Raw genomic sequence first — 17865 nt, 5'->3', positions numbered from 1 at the left:
TAAACTCCGCCCCCCCATCCCCTCTATCTCCTCCCCCTCCGGCCAGCAGGTGTCTGTGAGGTGAATGGGGGCCTCTGTTCTCCACTGTCCCGGGAAAATGAGCTGGAAAATGAGGGGCGGGGGAAGCCACGCCCCCCCCTTTTCTCAGGACCTCTTTTTTGGCCCGTCGCATCACCCCCCCCCTCCATGTTTGAATACAGCTGCGACGTATGAATTTAGCAGGGTGCTTTAAACAGGGCCGCCGATCTGTCACCCTGTTCTCTCCCTCCTCCCCTCCGGTCCAGCCCCGACCTGACCTCCAGAGGCCAACTCACTCAGCCCCTCATTCAGACTCAATCTGCTTTCAGCCCCGACCAAAGCCGCTCGCCTTGCCGACGGCTTTAAAAAACCCGTATTCTCTCACTAATGCCACAAATGGACTGCGCGTTAGAGGATCAGGGGGCCCCTTCGTGTTGTGGCTCTAGATCGGCCCTCTCAGGCTTTAAAAACCACCAGTGGGACACTTTAAATATCTGGAGGGGTGTTTCCAGGTCTGGTTGTTCTTTGAGTCCCGAGTTGTCTCTCACTTTGCTCAGATTGAACTTAAACAGGGTTTTAAAGTGTGTTTCCTCGTGTGTTTATCTGCAGAAGGGAGTTCATCCTCAGGTCCTCAGTAGGCGGTGAGACTATCGGTGAGCGGTCGTCTCCTTGTGGAAGGTAAACGTAGTTCCCAGTGACACCGGCCACCTCGCTGCTAAAGAGCTGTTTTCCTCGGGGACGATGGCGTCCACTCTCCGGGGCCCAGAAATACATCCAAACACACTCATTTCTGCAATAAAATATCTTGATTTGCACGTCAACTATTTCCTTTCTTATTTGCTAAATGTAACTGTTTTTACTTTATGATGTTTTTTCTACGTTTTTCATTTTTTATTTTATCGGTTAGAGCTGGGAGCCAAATTTCCCACGCGGCAGAATAAAGACTGTAAAGTTAATATCCGCACATATATACATCAAATATGAAATCAGAGCGCGACGACTCTAAATGTCTTTGGCTCTTTTTTGTTTCAGACATATTTTATTTAAATGAAGGAATTCCAGCTATGCATCAGACAGTGAGCCCATATGGCAGCATGCTGTTCGGCATTACAATCCTTTTATTGTTTTTTATTATAATTAAATAAAATACCTTTAGGGTGGATTTTCTATTTGGAAAATGTGAAATATAGTTTTTGTTAATGTTCCTCTTACTTTTATACATAAATATTATATTATATTTATATACATAAATATATTTACATCTGCAGGAATGTAACTTTTTTCCATAAGTACACATTTGAGGTACTTTTATTTATTTTCCTGCCACTTTAAACTTCTACTTGACAAAATACTGCATGCTTTACTAAAATATGACGGGCCGTTATCGATTAAAAGCTTTTAAGTTAACAGTAACAAAAATCCCATAATGTAATCTGTAATTAGTACAACATGTGAACACTTTCTCTTTTGATACATTTCTTTTGCTAATTGAATAGAATATAATTAAACGACACTAAGTAGCAATCCTGACGATGCACACACATATATAAAGAAATAAAAAAAGGTAATGTTCAAATAGAGAAAATATGTAATTGGTGAGACCTATAAACTATGAAATTACTTGTGTACTTTTAAGACTTCTTCATGGTATTCTTATAACATTGCGTTCGAATATCACTTCCAATAATGAAATGTATTTATTGTTTTGAACCTGACTGGTGAGAATGGCCACCGGCTCCACGTTGAATAGCATGAATAATTGATGCTGCGCTGAAATCAAGTCGTCCATTTAAAGTCCCATTTTGAAACGCGAGCGGCCATTGAAGCCCTTAATGTGTGAAGAGCCACCTGTAATGACTGTCACTGGCAATCTGTATTCTCCTCTGGGGGAGTGCGACCCCATTGTGACCACCAGAGGAGTCCCAGGAGAGTGTGTGGAAAGTGTGTCTACCTACCCGTCAGTGTGTGTGTGTGTGTGTGTGTGTGTGTGTGTGTGTGTGTGTGTGTGGGGGGGGGGGGGGGGGGGGGGGGGCAGCAGCAGGCAGAAGGCCAGGGGCCGTTGTCTGACACTGATTTGTAAAGGGAGACAATACGGCTCATTGACCTGCCGGCTCCACTGTCTGTTGCACATACCTCCTTTAAACACGGGCAGCAGATTGCTGGGTGTGGGGGGGTATGGGGGGTATTGGGGGGGGGGGGGGGGGGGGGGGGGCAGCGGGCCACAGGTTGCTTTGACAATGACAGAAACCTCAGAGACGAGAAGATGCCAAAACTTTGATGAACACGTCCATATTCTAAAAAGTGAATATGGACTATAGTATTTTTATTTTATTTTTAGAATCAGAGTCCAAATAGACAAGCAACAAAGATATACAATAGGAAGAAATTCAATTAAATGTTTAAAAATACAATTTTAAATAGTATAATTTAATTATACAATTAATTAACGTTATTATTCATTAATTAATTTTAATTGTTTTGATTCTATTTACCTTGATTTTAATTGCCACGCTTTAGTGCACTGTTGCGTGGATCAGAAATTAAAACATACAATAGAAAAAATACAAATAGAAATATTTAGAATTACGATGAATACATTTTTTTTTTTAAAGTAAAGTTAATATATACATTGTAACTATTCATCTTAATTTTTTTCCCAAACTTTCTGGCTTGTAATTTATGTTAAATAAATAATGAATACAATTAAAACATATTTCAGCTCTGTTTACCTTCAATATTGGGGAAATGTCTAAAATTATGGACATTTCATTTTTGCAGCCGCCTTTATACTTTTTTAAAAACTAATGTAAAGACAAACAGAGAAACAACAAACACTCCTTTTATGATTGTGATGCCTTCCATGACAACCCACTTCAAACTTGACTTCACGACCCAAGAGGGCGACAACTATATTTTTGTATAAATGTTGTTTCCATCACTAATTATACCGATCAATCAAATGATTTATACTGTAAAGTCTAAAAATTTGAACATAATTCTTTACATTTTTCTTCCTTCCACCAAATTAATTGTATGAGCCATGTTTGAAAACCACTGTTGTGGAACATTAATGAAACTCACCACTGAGATAATATTTTACAACGAGGGTAATAATAACAAATAACAAACTTAAAAAAAAATAACATGAAGTAAATTCCCTCGTAAGAGACGACAGACTTGAACATACCAAATAATTTTCCTTCTGTGTCAATGAAAATAAAAATAATAAGTAGGGGTGAGTACCTCTTAAAGAGAAAAAAACAAACTGAATGAATATCATAACTTCAAGCATCTCCGCGGTCCAGGATTAAACATCCAGACGTTGACACATGTCCCCTGTAAACAAACACCCGCCTCCCTTTTGTCATCCATTCCCATTGTCACAGTCTGGATATGACCTTTTTCTCTCCCCTCCCTTCTCTCTCTTTTCACTGTCGGAGACAAGCTGTTGCTCCGTCCCCTGCGGGCCACTCCCTCACTTGTCTGCTCCTCTTTCCTCCCCTCCTCCCTCCTCCCTTCCTTCTCCCTCTCCCCACCTGTTGAAGCGATTGTTGCACGGACCACATTGTTGTCTTCTTATTATTTCGTGTGACTCGCGAGGGTCCACGACGCCCCCTTTTTCTCCTCTTCCTCCCCTCCGTTGCCACTCTCTCTCTCTCCCCCCCCCCCCCCCTCTCCCTCTCCCTCTCTCTTCCTCCCTGCTGGGTATAAAAGTCCGAGCCCATAGTTGAGTGGTGACATTCATCGGAGCGGCACAGGAAGCCCAAACGACACTTCACCCGGGACACAAGGGTTCAGCTTCTGTTTACCTGCACAGCACGAAGGGGGCGGAGGGACACTAGCTGCAGGGTTGTTTTTCTTTTTTTTTTACCCCATTTGGACGTAAAAAAAAAACCAAGTTCACGTTTCACCCGGCAGGCCGTTTGCAGGTGGACAGAAGCATGTCTGTGTCCCTGTGGTGTGAGGAGGTGGAGGAGGACCAGACCGAGGCCCGGGGCCTGGCCGAGGCCGCCCGGGGCCAGGCCGAGGCCGCCCGGGGCTCGGCTCAGCTGCGAGCCGCCTGGGACCCCACCGTGTCCGGGCACCGCGTGATCCAGAGGCTGCTCCACGTGGAGGAGAGGTACGCGCCCTCCGTGCTGTACATCACCCTCATCCAGCGGGAGCCGGAGCGCAGGGAGGAGCTCGCCAAGTGGGCCCTGGAGGTATGAGAGGTGTCCCTGCTCCCATGAGATTCCTCCTGGACGTTGTCAACGTGGGCTGTGATGCTGATGCCCCCTATCTCTCTCTCTCTCCCCCTCCAGGTGTGCTGTGAGTGTGGCTGCGACGAGGCCGTGTTCCCCCTGGGCGTCTCTCTGATGGACCGGTTCCTGTCGGCCTCGTTGTCTGTGCCCGTCTCGCCCTACTGCCTCGCCGCCGGCTGCATCCTCATCGCCTCCAAGCTGGCGGAGTGCGACAACGTGACCGCCGACACTCTCTGTGCCGCGGCCGAGTACAGCTTCCAGCCCTCCAACCTGCGGGTGAGAGGCCATTGAAAAACACCCCCCAGTCTGGGCTGTAAAGGCAGACAGAGACGGGGTCTAAAAGTGAAAAAAAACTAACTTAAAACTTGACTTTACGATCCGAGAGGGCGACAACTATGTTTTTGTCTGAATGTTGTTTCCATCACTTGTTATTGACTGATCATTTAAAGGGATTAAACTGGAAAGGGCCCAAATGGATGACACTGATTATTCATCTGGTGAGTGACACAACTCCCCAGAGCCCAGAGGAGACGTCTTTAATCCAAAAGATTTCAGTTCATTTGATATAAAGAGAAGCTGAAACATGTAGACATGTTGTATTCTGTTCTATGAAATTGAAGATTAAGATTTTAAAATTGGGGTCACTTATAACTCGTTGTGGTGTCTCTGCATTACAACCCTTTTTTCTAAACGCTCCCGTCTTCCCTCCATCAGGAGATGGAGCGCCTCATCCTCGCCACCCTCCGATGGGACACGGCAGCGGTGACTCCGCAGGACTTCCTCCCGCACTTCCTCGCCTCCGTGGAGGACAGAGGAGACGGAGGCCGCGGCGACTCTGACACCCTGCGGCGGCACAGCGACACCCTGGCCGCCATGTGCGCCTGCGACTCGGGCTTTCTCGGAGCGCCGCCGTCCATCGTCGCCGCGGCGTCGCTGAACTGCGCCCTGCGGGGTCTGGGCAACAAGGGGCCCGCTCAGCTGGCTGTGATTTGTGAAGCTCTGGCGGAGCTCTGTCAGGCGGACCTGGTGAGTGTACGACACCTGCAAAGTCGGAGGCTCTTCTCAGGGCCTACGTATCTGATTTTATCACATTTAAGGGTTGTTCTGGATTGCCAGTCATACCACAGCCATTACATATATGATAAAGTAATGTACTCTCTCTCTCTCTCTGTCTTGCATCAGGTGGTGCTGCAGTGCTACAGTGACATGATCGAATATGCCCTCCGACAGCGGCTGAGGAGTGGCCTGCAGCAGGGCCCCATGGAGAAGGAGGAAGAGGTGGAGAACGAAAGGCCCGGGACACCTACAGACATGAGAGAGATTGATTTCTAAACACTGAATCAACTGGTGCATTGAAAGTGTGAATCAATCAAAAAAACGTTCCCTAAAGTCTATCAGTCAAACTGATGTAAATTGATCGTGACCTCAAAATGCTCTCTGACACGTCTTGATATTTAAAAAAACTTTATTGAGTGACTGTTAATTTATTGTTTTAACTTTATTTATTCATGAACAATTTTGCAGCAGTGTGTTTGTTTTTGCATGTGCCATATTTTGTTATCTATTTCTGTTACTTTTATTGTAGGCCAGATGTTGTTTTTTGTTGCACAATATTTATACCTTTAATTTATTGACTCTTATTATGTTAATTTATTTCGACTTGCCATGACTTTGTGTTTGTGTGTGGAATTAAATATACAGCAGATCTATTTTTCAAAGCAATTAAACGTTTAAAACGTGTGTACTTATTTTGTGTCTCATTTCATGTGTTATTTATCAATGGGGAAATGCTGCCTTAACTTACTATTCATAGGGTAGTACATCTGAGCTCTAAACTTATGTTGCTATTCATCTACTTTTTATGGGACATAATTACTCCCGTAATGGACAAATGTAAAGAGCCCACGTGTTGTCGGCTGAAGGTTTTCTGACTTATTGCGGACTGTAGTACGAATTAACACGTCCAAAAATAGGAAATTAAACTCTTGCGACTATTTCCCACTGTCCTAGAAGGCATCATAACGTGCTGCAATTTCATGACGTCAATTTTATCCGACGCAGAATTCAGGTCGTGTTTGGAGCATCGCATCGGGCATATTGCACACGTACGTGCGGGTAAGAGACGAGCAGCTCAACGATATGTGTTTATAACAACATTATTTTAATTTCGGCAGATTTTAAAGGAAGAATTCATATAAAATCGTGACTTAGGAGGTAGAGGACGTTTTCTGTAGGTCCCCCCAGGCTAACTGGATATCGAGTACCTGTTCGCCTTTAAAATATACCTTTTAAAGACGGTATAATGTTTAAAATGTCTGTATAATGTTTAAAATGTCGTAGAAACGAAACTATTCCCTCGTGCCACGTTGTTAATGTCGTTATGGAAAGATTGGGACCTCCCCGCATCCGCATCCGTGTTCATATTTAAGCTAGTTTGAGGTTTTCCTAGCTACAGAAACGACCCCTTATAATACTAATATCCCAATTAAACCGTGTTGTTTTATTACAATAAGTTATGCTGATGTCTTAAACTAAACGTGAGCTGTTAATTCAGAATGCGAAAGATGTTTTTCCTGCTCAAAAAATGGATTGCAGCGCCCCAACTCCCAGCTAAGAAATCTGATATTATTGTTTACGTCTAAAGAAAAAAAAAAGAGTATCAGACTTTTTACAAATGTCTCATTTCTCTCGTACAATATACAATATTTACACCAGTCACTGAGGCGCGTTGGGATATAAAGTGTGTCTGCACCTTTAAATCACAGTCTGGTCGTGTGCAGAATACATTTTGCGTGACGTAATGTCCTCGTCTATATTACATTGAAGACACCTCGGGTCAAATCCAGCAGAGTTTGAGCTGTGCACCAAAACAGAAGAAAATATGACGTCTTGAATCTGGTTTAAAAGAAAAAAACAGAATTAGACACAAATGGGTATTGTTTTATAGTTTGCACCGAAACACGTTTAGTCAAGACGGAGTGCAAGTTAAGATTTTACCGAATAATAAATGCAGCTGGTTGAATTTGAGGTCGAATTGCGAATGGATCATGAATTTCTTTTAATCGCCTCCCCTTTTCCGTGTGAAAAGCCCCCCCCCCCTCCCCCTGCAATATCGTCACGTGCGTTGTTGTTGTTTATTTAGCAGGAGGATGAACCTCACACCTGGCTGGCTGCTGCTCCTGTCCGTCTCCGCCGGGGTCTGGTCCGTGCCTCTCGATCGCAACGCAGACCACCGGGAAGCCAAAGCGGAGGAGGAGAACGTGGTAACGGTCCTCGAGCGGCTCAGTCGTGCCCTTAAGTTGAGATCCGGCTTGTTGTGAGTAACTTATCCCTTCTTTTTTTTTCACGACACCGCCTTGCAGGACACCGGCCTGTACTACGACAGGTACCTCAGAGAGGTGATCGAGGTTTTGGAGACGGACCCTCACTTCAGAGAGAAACTGCAAACGGCCAACACGGAGGACATCAAGGTCGGAGGACATTTAAGAGCTTCCTTTCCCCCCTTTTTTTGTATTTTTAGGATCTTACTTTTTATTTCTGTTCTTCTCACCCGGATGTCTCGCGTCAGAACGGCCGTCTCAGCAAAGAGCTGGACCTGGTCGGTCACCACGTGAGGACTCGCCTGGATGAGCTGAAGCGGCAGGAGGTCTCTCGCCTCCGGATGCTGCTCAAGGCCAAACTGGACAGCACCAACACGCAGAGTGAGTGGACCGATTGCCCAATAGAGGGCGTGTGGATTCGTGGTTATGGAGACGGTTACTTAGGATTTCATTTAAAGATCTCCAGTGGAAAATTAGGTGGTTGCAAAAAGAGACAACAAATACTCAAGGTTATGTACTCAATCATACATGTGTTTTGTACTTTTAGAAAACTTCATATGTTGAAGGATCACTTCATAAATAAGAAATACTGTATTTAATCCAAATTGTGTACTATTTAAAGCAATATTTTTGCACTTTTTTTGATTGTAGCCAATCAACAGTTACACAGATTATCTGCTGAATCATCAATGTGAGCAGAGATAAATATGTGAAGGTAGGCAAATGGAGGAAAAACAAATAAACGAAAGGTCCAGCTGTTCATATCGCCACAAACAGATGTGTTGTACGTTAAAAGAAAATGGTTGCAGTTGTGCGTCGTTATCACTTATTATATTATTGCGTAATATCCGTCCATGTGCGTGCGCGCAGATTTGGAATTTTTCCCCCCCCGAGCGAAGCAGATGGAACATTCGCAAAAAGTACAAAAAATGTTTTACTTGTAAAACATCCTCACAGAGGATGGAGCAAGAGAGATGTGTTCAGTGTGCGTGGGACGTAATGCACTGTGTGTGTGTGTGTGTGTGTGTGTGTGTGTGTGTGTGTGTGTGTGTGTGTGTGTGTCTAAACCGTTGTGTCTGCTGTGAAGGCCTGCAGATGGACCACGCCTCCCTGCTGAAGCAGTTCGAACATCTGGATCCCCACAATCAAAACACATTCGAGGCCAAAGACCTCGAGCTGCTAATCACGACGGTAAGATCATCCGGAGAGAGAACAACAACAACCGGATTATCTTTAACCCCGGAGACGGGAACCAAAGATCTGTCGACTGGTTTACATGTTCTGACCAGATTTAAACGGGATGAGGGAGTGGCGACGAATCCCCTCGATCAGGCTCCAGGGGGCTACGATTACAGGTCAAAACAAGATGGTGGCAACCAGTGTGTGTGTGTGTGTGTGTGTGTGTGTGTGTGTGTGTGTGTGTGTGTGTGTGTGTGTGTGTGTGTGTGTGTGTGTGTGTGTGTGTGTGTGTGTGTGTGTGTGTGTGTGTGTGTGTGTGTGTGTGTGTGTGTGTGTGTGTGTGTGTGTGTGTGTGTGTGTGTGTGTGTGTGTGTGTAGGCCACCAAGGACCTGGAGAACTACGACGCCGAGAGACACGAGGAGTTCAAGCGCTACGAGATGCTGAAGGAGCACGAGAGGCGCGAGTACCTGAAGGGCCTGGACCAGGAGAAGAGGGAGCGAGAGGAGAAGAGGATGCAGGAGCTCAAGGACAAACACCGGCAGCACCCCAAAGTCAACGCCCCGGTACGCACCAAAACACACCGGGGGGCGGGGGGGGGGGCAATTCTCTGGAGGCGAACGCCCTCTGGAGGCGAACGCCCTCTTGACGCGCCTTCATCTCCTCTTCTAAACCCCGCAGGGTAGTGTGGCTCAGCTACGGGAAGTTTGGGAGGAGACGGACGGACTGGATCCTCAGGAGTTCAACCCCAAAACGTTTTTTAAGCTGCACGGTGAGTGGAGTGACGCCTCCTCTTTTTCTAAAAACCCGTCTTTCTGGTCACGGTGTGAAGGAATGTGAATGCATTCCCTCTCTACCCGGTTCAGACACGAATGAAGACGGTGTGTTGGATGAGCAGGAGTTGGAGGCTCTCTTCACGAAAGAGGTAAAGAAACCAAAAACTCGACGCTTTTTACAGCGAAACTCATTAAAAGTGACAAACATATCAAAGAGTGGATGATCATCCGTTTGAAAACACAGCTGTTTCACCCAGAGCTTTTATTTGGAAGCAAAGGTTTCCGACCTGTAACATCTGTTTCTTCTCCCCTCCGACCAGCTGGAGAAAGTCTACAACGCCAAGAACGAGGAGGACGATATGATGGAGATGGAGGAGGAGCGGCTGAGGATGAGGGAGCACGTGATGAAGAATGTGAGTCTGAAACTATTTGCTCTTCCTATTGAACTACTTTCTAAGATTGAATTTACTGAGTTATGCGTCTTTGTGTTTAAAATAAAATAAAATAAAAGGTGGACGCGAACGAAGATCGTCTCGTCACGCTGGAGGAGTTCCTCAAATCCACGGAGAAGAAGGAGTTCAGTAATCCCAAAGAGTGGGAGGTGAGGAGCCCAGATGTCGTCGGGGGGGGTTAAAGCTATTCTTTGCCATGGCGCTTACAATACCCACAATGCAACGAGCCGCGGTCACTCTGAGATTCCGCTGTGTTGATGTAGCCTGGAGCGCAGATGGAGGAAGCTACAGAGGTCTCACTTCTTTCTAGTTCCACACATCTAAATTCTTAAACATTTTCAAATTCGTAGACTCATCCGTCAACTGAGGGACATTCACCCGTTCATACCTGGATCGTAAACCGGGTGTCGTGTGCCGGTGTTTTTATGTGAAGGGGGAAAATATGACGCTGAATACTCGCTGCAAAACGCCATAATATCTCTCTTCCAGTAGAGGAAGGCGTGTAGTTATGATGTCGCATGACGCTCCCTACGGTGGACTCTCCCCTCTTAAATGCGTTTGTATAATACGAACATGTGCATGCTCCGTAAAGACTCTGGAAACCAGCCCGCTGTACACGGAGGAGGAGCTGCAGCGGTTCGAGGTCGACCTCCGGGACCGAGAGGAGGAGCTGAAGAGGAAGGCGGAGAATCTGCGTCAGCAGCAGGAGCTGCTGAAGGAGAGAGGCAAAGCCCTGGAGGCCCAGAGGAGAGAGTACCAGCAGGTACCTGTCCACCAGCCAGGCGTACCATGGGGGGGGGGGGAGGGGTCGTGACACCGAAGATCATCATTCAAATCGTCATTTCTACTCTTTTCAGGCCGTGTTAGAAATGTCCCAGAGACAGAAGGAGCAGCAGGCGGCGGACGGGCAGCCTCCCGCGGGTCCTAATGGAGAACTGCAGTTCCAACCAGCGGTGCAAAAAGTGGAAGGTAAAGGTAAACGATTGTGAGATTTGACAAATGTGTGTTTGTTTTATTTATTGTCTGAACTTCTTCTAACTCGGTGGCTCTTCTCCTCCCCTCGCAGCCGAACACCCGGCCGAGGCCCAGAACAACCTGCCTGCAGAGCCTCCACAGAATCTGCCTATACACACTTAGTGCAGCACGCCTTCACAACCCACACACACACACACACTCACACCCACGCACACACACGCATGCACGCACACACACATGTGATTTGCACTGACACACATATGCAGATGGGTTCCACAAGCTGAATAACGGGGTGTATATTCAGACTGAATTGGCTCGTGAATCCTGACATTGTACTGTGTGTTCATCTCTGTGGTTAGATTCCAAGATATCAAAACAACATATATATATATGTATATGTGTGTCTCTCTTCAGGTTTCAGTGACGTTTTCATTCATGCTGGGTCTTCAGTGTAAAATCCTCAACATCTTTAAATAAAGACTTAATTTAAAATCCTCTAAACCAAACTTCTTGAAATCAAAGTGTTGTTTATTTTTTTGGGGGGGGGGGCTTACATTTAAACTGTATTCTCGCCGCGTTTCATCCCACGGTAACGATCGTCTTCCTGGAGAACGGCGTCTTCGGCCACAAAGCTGTCCCCACGGTAACGGGCCAAAGACCGAGAACCGTTTTCATTCAGTAACGAGATGAGCGATGTGATGATAATATGTGGCGCGCTTATAAAATATTCTAGTTTAAAATGATGAGGCTGCAAAGAGGTCGACCGGGTTCTTGGGATGACGAACGTAAAAAATTTAAAATGTCGCTGAATATCATATTACATCTATATAATTCAATATTTCATGTGTTGTAATATTATATTTAGCGATTTGATACAAACAACCGACTTGACAGGATATAATAAGTATTAATACAGTGTGGGTGAGAGTTTGGATGTCTCATTGTGCTCCAAGCCTCTTCTTCCTCCTCTTGCTCATTTTCTTCCTCATTTTCCTCCTCCTTCATCATTTTCTTCCTCCTCCTCATTTTCTTCCTCATCCTCTTCCTCATTTTTCTCCTCCCTCATTTTCTTCCTCCTCTTCCTCATTTTCCTCCTCCTCCTCTTCCTCATTTTCTTCCTCCTGTCTCTGCAGACACTGGGCCTGTTGTCCACTGTCATGGCTCCCCGGAGACCAGCTGATGCTTGTTGTTGTCGTTGTCCTGCTGATGAGATGATCTGCTGGCTCGCCGCTCTGGGCATTCCTATCAGCATTCCTCCAACCCGCTGACCCCCCCCCCCCCCCCCAATGACCCCAGGGGTCACGGGGGTCCCCCCTCCTCTCCTGGTGTCCACGCAGCTGTCGGCCCTAACGGAGACGTCTTCAGGCTCATCAAAGGCTCATCAAGTCGGTGTTTGTTGGGGGTTCCATCTTTAAATGTTCTACAACATCAAACGCATCAATACACAAAACGACGCTCCTTTGTTGCGACGCACAAAAAACTGCTTTTATTCTGTTGTTAATCACGTGTTGCATTAAGGGGACACCAAAACACGTTAATGTGTTGAGAAACATTACAGATGTGCTGTAATGCGAAAGGGAAATGGGTTGGGACACTTTCGTGAAGCAAACCTCTTTAATTTTAAACATTTAATTAACCCCATATCCTTAATTATAAACATTTAATTGACCATACCTCCTTAAACTAAGCTAAAGTTAATAAAACAACATGGAAATCATCAAAATATTTCACATGAAAGAGAAAAACACAAATCAGCATCAGAGTGTTCATTCAGTATTGAGACATTCTAAAATAATGTAGTTTAAAGTGTGTGCGTGCGTGTGTGTGTGCGTGCGCGCGTGCGCGTGTGGAAACGAGTCGTAACGCAGCAAGAGAGAATGAATCACATCTTTTTCAAAGGAGGTGAACGTGCATGCGTGTGTGAAACGTCCCCTTTAATTAAAGGCATGTTTTTTTGGTGCATTGTTTTATTTTATTTTTATTTTAGTTGATAAGTTTCTCTCTGATTCACAAAAGCTGACCCCGTTTCTATTGTATTACTGCGTTATTATTGTTTTGATGTGTGTTTTTTATGCTGCTTTTACATGCAAAAAACTGTTAAAAAAATCAGTTGCTTTCTTAAAGAAAATACTTTATTTATTTTTCTCTCTATAATATATGGTTGCAATGATCGGATGATCTCCGAGTCTCTACTGTACATCACCCTCTCTGAGGAGAACATTACGTCACCTCCCTCGGAGGCTTTAAGTCCCGCCTTCCCTGCGTTCTGATTGGCTGATAATCCTTTCATGACTGGTACATTTGTACTAACAAGCGTAGCGACTGATTTTAATCAGAAGAACAACATTTGTGATTTTTTATTTTTTTTAATCACATTTTTTATTAGCTCATAGATCCCTGAAACTTAATATGAACTTTAAAAGTTGAAGTTCTGGTTATTTGCAAGTTGTGTATTACTAATTGTCCCCTTTTTTTGTAAATATAAAAGTACCTCATTCTGGTCAGTTTTCACACAAAGTGGATCCATGGTGGTTATTTAAAATGTGGACATGAGGGTTCAACCCTTCAGGGTGCTTTGTGTTCTCCTCATTGAGCCGCCAGAGGGCGCAATTGTTTAATTAAATATTTGTTGTGCAAGTTTTCGTGGACGACAGCGTGAGAATATATGAAATAAATAGCTCTCCCTCTGCTGGTGTGCGTTTGTTTTGTGTTTTAAAGACGTGAAAGTGAGTTTTAGGACGCGAGGAGTTCATTTAGCCGCCGGGGAGCTTGTTTCTTTAAGACACAGCATCTTCACATGAGGAGGAGAGACACGATGGGAGGCCGTCAAGCTGAGCAGAAACACCAGAACGGGGACCGGAAGCAGTATCATCTCTCTTCAGAATAAAAAAGAATAAAAGGAATGTTTCTGTCATTACTCCTGCTCTGGACCAATCTGTCATTATTACTATTTATAGTCATACAATATGGTTAATCTTCAACAAAAGATATTTGTCCCAGAGGAGTCAATATATTACACCCGTCTGAGGGTCTGGTCTCCTCCATTGCTAGTCTGGGATGCTTTAAAGCAAAGTGGTGCCTCCTCAATAGCAGTTGAATATAAATAACCATAGATGTATATATATATTTGTATATTTATATAAATTATTTTGTATATATAATATATGCAGGCACTTCAACCATAGAGTGGTGTTCCCTTCTCAGTGTTACATTTGAAGTGTAGCTCTCAATAATAATAATAATAATAATAAATAAAAATTGAAAACACTAAAACTTAAATATTTAGCAGAAATATTGTCGGCTTTTTTCCTATTTGCTTCATTTAATAAAAGTAATCATGTCACCTTTTATACTGGCTCAATAAAAATTAAAAAAAACTGGTAGAACTTGTGCAGTCAAATGTTTAATAATTAAAATAATAATAATTGTTTTGCTTTTGTCTCAATCTCATTTTATGTTCTTGTTAAGCACTTTGTAACATTTATAATTATATATTTATTGATTAATTGATAATCAGAAAGAAAACGAAAGTAAAAGAATATTGTATGTATGCATTTGTATGCTAATTATTGGAAATAAATTTGAATATTTAATTAAGTTAGAAATGTGTGTTTTTTTTCACTATATCACGTTTGTGCACATCTTTATTCTGAAAGGCCGGACCGGACGCACGCTGCGTCTTCACGCGCGTCTTGACGCACGGACGCCGGAGCCGAAGCGTCGCTCCCCTCGGCAGAGAAGGAGAGGGAGGGGACGGGGCAGGCTGGTAACCGGGCTGTAACGGGGGGGATAAGCTGCAGCCTCCGTCTCGCAGGTGCTCCGATGGAGTGAAGCGGCCACCGAGGCGCCTCTACTTCCTGTCTCTGCCGACCATGGAGAGGGTAAGACACACACAGCGTCGCTCGGCCGGCTGCGGCTAAAATCCACCGTGATGTTCGGTACACACACACGCACACACACACGCACACACACACACACACACACACATACACACACACACACACAGATCTGGCTGTGCGTTAGACCGTCCAGCTGTTTGTATGGGTGGGGGGGGAGGAGGGAGTGGAGGGTGGGGGTGATAGGAAATAGACGCCTTGCAGTCGGAATAAAAGCCAGAGAGGCGCACCGTTTCCCGACATTTAGGTCATTCGTGCCACTAAAAATAACCCACTTGCGTGATATGCATCTCCCGACTGAACGTGTTAATTAGGCCTCCATCATGTACAGCGTGATTGGCACCTCCTCGCGCGTGAGGCTCTCCTGCACAGCCCTACATGCTTAAAAAAGAAAGAAAGAAGAAGGCTGCTTTCCCCTTTAAGCCATTTATTTTGTAAAGGCAGCCATGTATTTCCTAATAAGCCTCCTGATTCACACGTAATAAATAAATATATATATATTTTTACAGATGGCTTCCGGAGCTGTAGAAAAAATGAATTTCCTCCTGGATACAGCCCGTAATTACAATTCATGATGACACCCTTTCTCCCCCCCAACAGATGAAATGTATGAAACAGCGCCGCATCTCTCGAACCTCCGGGCCGGGTGGTGGTCTGTGTGAAGATGCCGAGCTAACGACTCGTTTCCGTGCACCATGCGACAGTCATTTGCGCCGTTATGACTGTGTGGGTACATATATATAATATTATATATATATATATATATATATATATATATATATATATATATATATATATATATATATATATATATATATATGTACGCTCGGATGCACATACGGATTACTCCAGACATTGAGCATCGCGATGCCAGTCAGTGGAAGAGGGGCTGTGCTGCAAATAGCGATGGTTGTGTGCGTGCGTGCGTGCGTGTGTGTGTGTGTGTGTGTGTGTGTGTGTGTGTGTGTGTGTGTGTGTGTGTGTGTGGGAGATACATAGGTGTTCCTAAACCTAAACATGTCGTCTTCATTCTTCCCTCTTCCAGGTTCGTCTCTCATCTCAGTGAAGCCTGGGCTGGGGGTCAGAGGTCATCCATTGAAACCTGCACCTCTCCCTCTTACCCCTGCACCCTTTGCACCCCCACAGCCCCTCCTCCCCCCCCCCCCCCCAAAAAAAGCGTTTGAGTTCTCACCCACACTTCCACAGAGCTCCTCTCTCCCCCCTTACACTTGTCTCCTGCTTAAAAGGAACGCCCCCCCCCCCCCCACCTCACACCACACACACCACACACACACACCCCACCCCAAAGTATCAGTTGGCTGCTTGACTACGAGCCAGTGGTCCACCAGTCGCTGCCTCCAGGCGCCCTAGACCTCCCCTCAGATACCACCTCTCACACCCGGGCCTCAAGATGATGTGCGAGGTGATGCCCACCATCTCGGAGGACGGGCGCGGAGGCGGGTCGTCCTCCCCGGCGGCGGGCGGAGGGGGGATTGGAAGCATCGGGGGCTTCGGCAGCAGGGACACCCGTGGCGGCGGCGGCGGCGGCAGCAGCAGCAGCGGCGGCGGTAGCGACGAGGGCGGCAGCACGGGCAACCTGGAGTCGCTGATGGTGAACATGCTGACGGAGAGGGAGCGGCTGCTGGAGAGCCTGAGGGAGACCCAGGACTGCCTGGGGACGGCCCACCTGCGCCTCAGAGACCTGGGCCACGAGAAGGAGTCTCTCCAGAGGCAGCTGTCCATCGCCCTGCCGCAGGTACGAGCGCCGAGCCGCGGACACACACACACAAACACACACACACTGAAGGAAGAGTTTCATCTGTGCAACTGCCTTGAAATGACAAGTTCAACCCTGTCACATTATCCAAGTGTGTGTGTGTGTGTGTGTGTGTGCATTTGGTTCTTCACTCTGCACGTTTGACTGCACGTCAACGACCAGGTGAACATCTTAAAAAGCGCGTTACGTCAAAAAAACATTAAAAATCGTGAAAGAAACGCACGAAAAGGACATTTAAATACAAATAAAAAAATCACAACAAAATAAAAAGTCTTCTATAGAAAGTGTTAACATTAACAGGATGTGCAGGATTACTGCAAACTGTAAAAACCCGACGTCTCGACCTCGGCCGCGGTGAACGAGTCTCATCGCTGGATTCCTGCTCGATATATCAAAAGTGCTCGCGGCGAAAACGCTTCCTTTCACAGGGCTGAATTATTGATGCGCTAACCTGTTAGCGGGCTTTACGATCGTAGAGCCGGTCCAGGTTCCGACTCCTTCCTCCTTCCTCCTCAATCCTTCCTCCTTCCTCCTCCATCCTTCCTCCTTCCGACGTCGACACGCCGCCGGCTTCTTTGTCTCCGGCGGTTATCGTCCAACCCGGAGATTTATTTTGTGCAAAGTTGCACGAAACATTTTACGGCGGTGGTTTTGGGCGGCGGTTGAGGTGGAGGTCCGCTAGTCAGCGGCCAATCAGAGAGCAGAATGTATAAGCCGTTTGTGTTTTTTTTAATAGCCTCGAATGGGATCAATGGACCAACCGTTAATAATCCAATTATCATAATAAATCTGAGCCGGATAATATGATGATGATAAGGTATTCATTCCTTTTGAGCTGTGCTCCTCAAATGTTGTGTGTGGACTTTGGAGACTCGACGTGACCTTTGACCATTCCACCTGTTGCAATATCAAGCCGCCATCTTTGTTCGAGTCCGGAAACATACGTTGAAACGGATTGCGAGAAGAGTCTTTGAGGATTGTGGAAAGACTTCCGGAGCGGTTGTGTGTTGGTTTTTTAGGGTGTGGGGGGGGGAGGAATGTGATGAGGGGAAAACAGGAAGGGGAGGAGTCCTTGTTGACTGTCCGACTGTCACTGTGGCAAAAAAATATATGAAAAAATGAAATAACAGAGCTAGCAGAGAGCTGGACATCAAATAACCATATTACCTAGGCAATAAGAAGATTGATATGGTGCACACACACACACACACACACACACACACACACACACAG

At 45.6% G+C, this 17865-nt stretch overlaps 3 protein-coding genes across 7 annotated transcripts in view; all 3 read left to right on the top strand.

Annotated features, from left to right (window-relative positions):
* Positions 1–1871: 1871 nt before the first annotated feature.
* On the top strand, positions 1872–5918 carry ccndx (cyclin Dx). The gene is made up of 5 exons (XM_034538985.1): positions 1872–1959; positions 3937–4220; positions 4320–4535; positions 4974–5285; positions 5442–5918. The coding sequence occupies exons 1-5, from the start codon at positions 1872–1874 to the stop codon at positions 5589–5591; spliced, it is 1050 nt and encodes a 349-aa protein (XP_034394876.1). The 3' UTR covers positions 5592–5918.
* A 353-nt stretch (positions 5919–6271) lies between these two features.
* On the top strand, positions 6272–11465 carry nucb1 (nucleobindin 1). 5 transcript variants are annotated; one of them, XM_034539784.1, is made up of 13 exons: positions 6272–6374; positions 7402–7522; positions 7622–7729; positions 7828–7960; positions 8667–8770; positions 9137–9322; positions 9438–9528; positions 9623–9681; positions 9853–9945; positions 10044–10133; positions 10577–10747; positions 10842–10953; positions 11051–11465. In XM_034539784.1, the coding sequence occupies exons 2-13, from the start codon at positions 7409–7411 to the stop codon at positions 11119–11121; spliced, it is 1332 nt and encodes a 443-aa protein (XP_034395675.1). In that variant the 5' UTR covers positions 6272–6374; positions 7402–7408; the 3' UTR covers positions 11122–11465. The 5 variants fall into 5 exon arrangements, with proteins under 5 accessions (XP_034395675.1, XP_034395673.1, XP_034395674.1 ...); XM_034539782.1 differs by having other exon boundaries at positions 10842–10959; XM_034539783.1 differs by having other exon boundaries at positions 6274–6364; positions 10842–10959.
* A 4664-nt stretch (positions 11466–16129) lies between these two features.
* ppfia3 (PTPRF interacting protein alpha 3) overlaps positions 16130–17865 on the top strand; it is a 21088-nt gene continuing 19352 nt past the window's right edge. The window contains exon 1 of the mRNA XM_034539761.1: positions 16130–16611. Coding sequence (XP_034395652.1) covers positions 16267–16611 — 345 coding nt within the window. The 5' untranslated portion in view covers positions 16130–16266. The remainder of the gene's footprint in view (positions 16612–17865) is intronic.

The sequence above is a fragment of the Cyclopterus lumpus genome, chromosome 8 (genome assembly GCF_009769545.1).
Source record: "Cyclopterus lumpus isolate fCycLum1 chromosome 8, fCycLum1.pri, whole genome shotgun sequence".
Taxonomy (NCBI): domain Eukaryota; kingdom Metazoa; phylum Chordata; class Actinopteri; order Perciformes; family Cyclopteridae; genus Cyclopterus; species Cyclopterus lumpus.
Note: the sequence above shows the minus strand (reverse complement) of the source record. Positions and strands in the feature narration are given on the sequence as shown.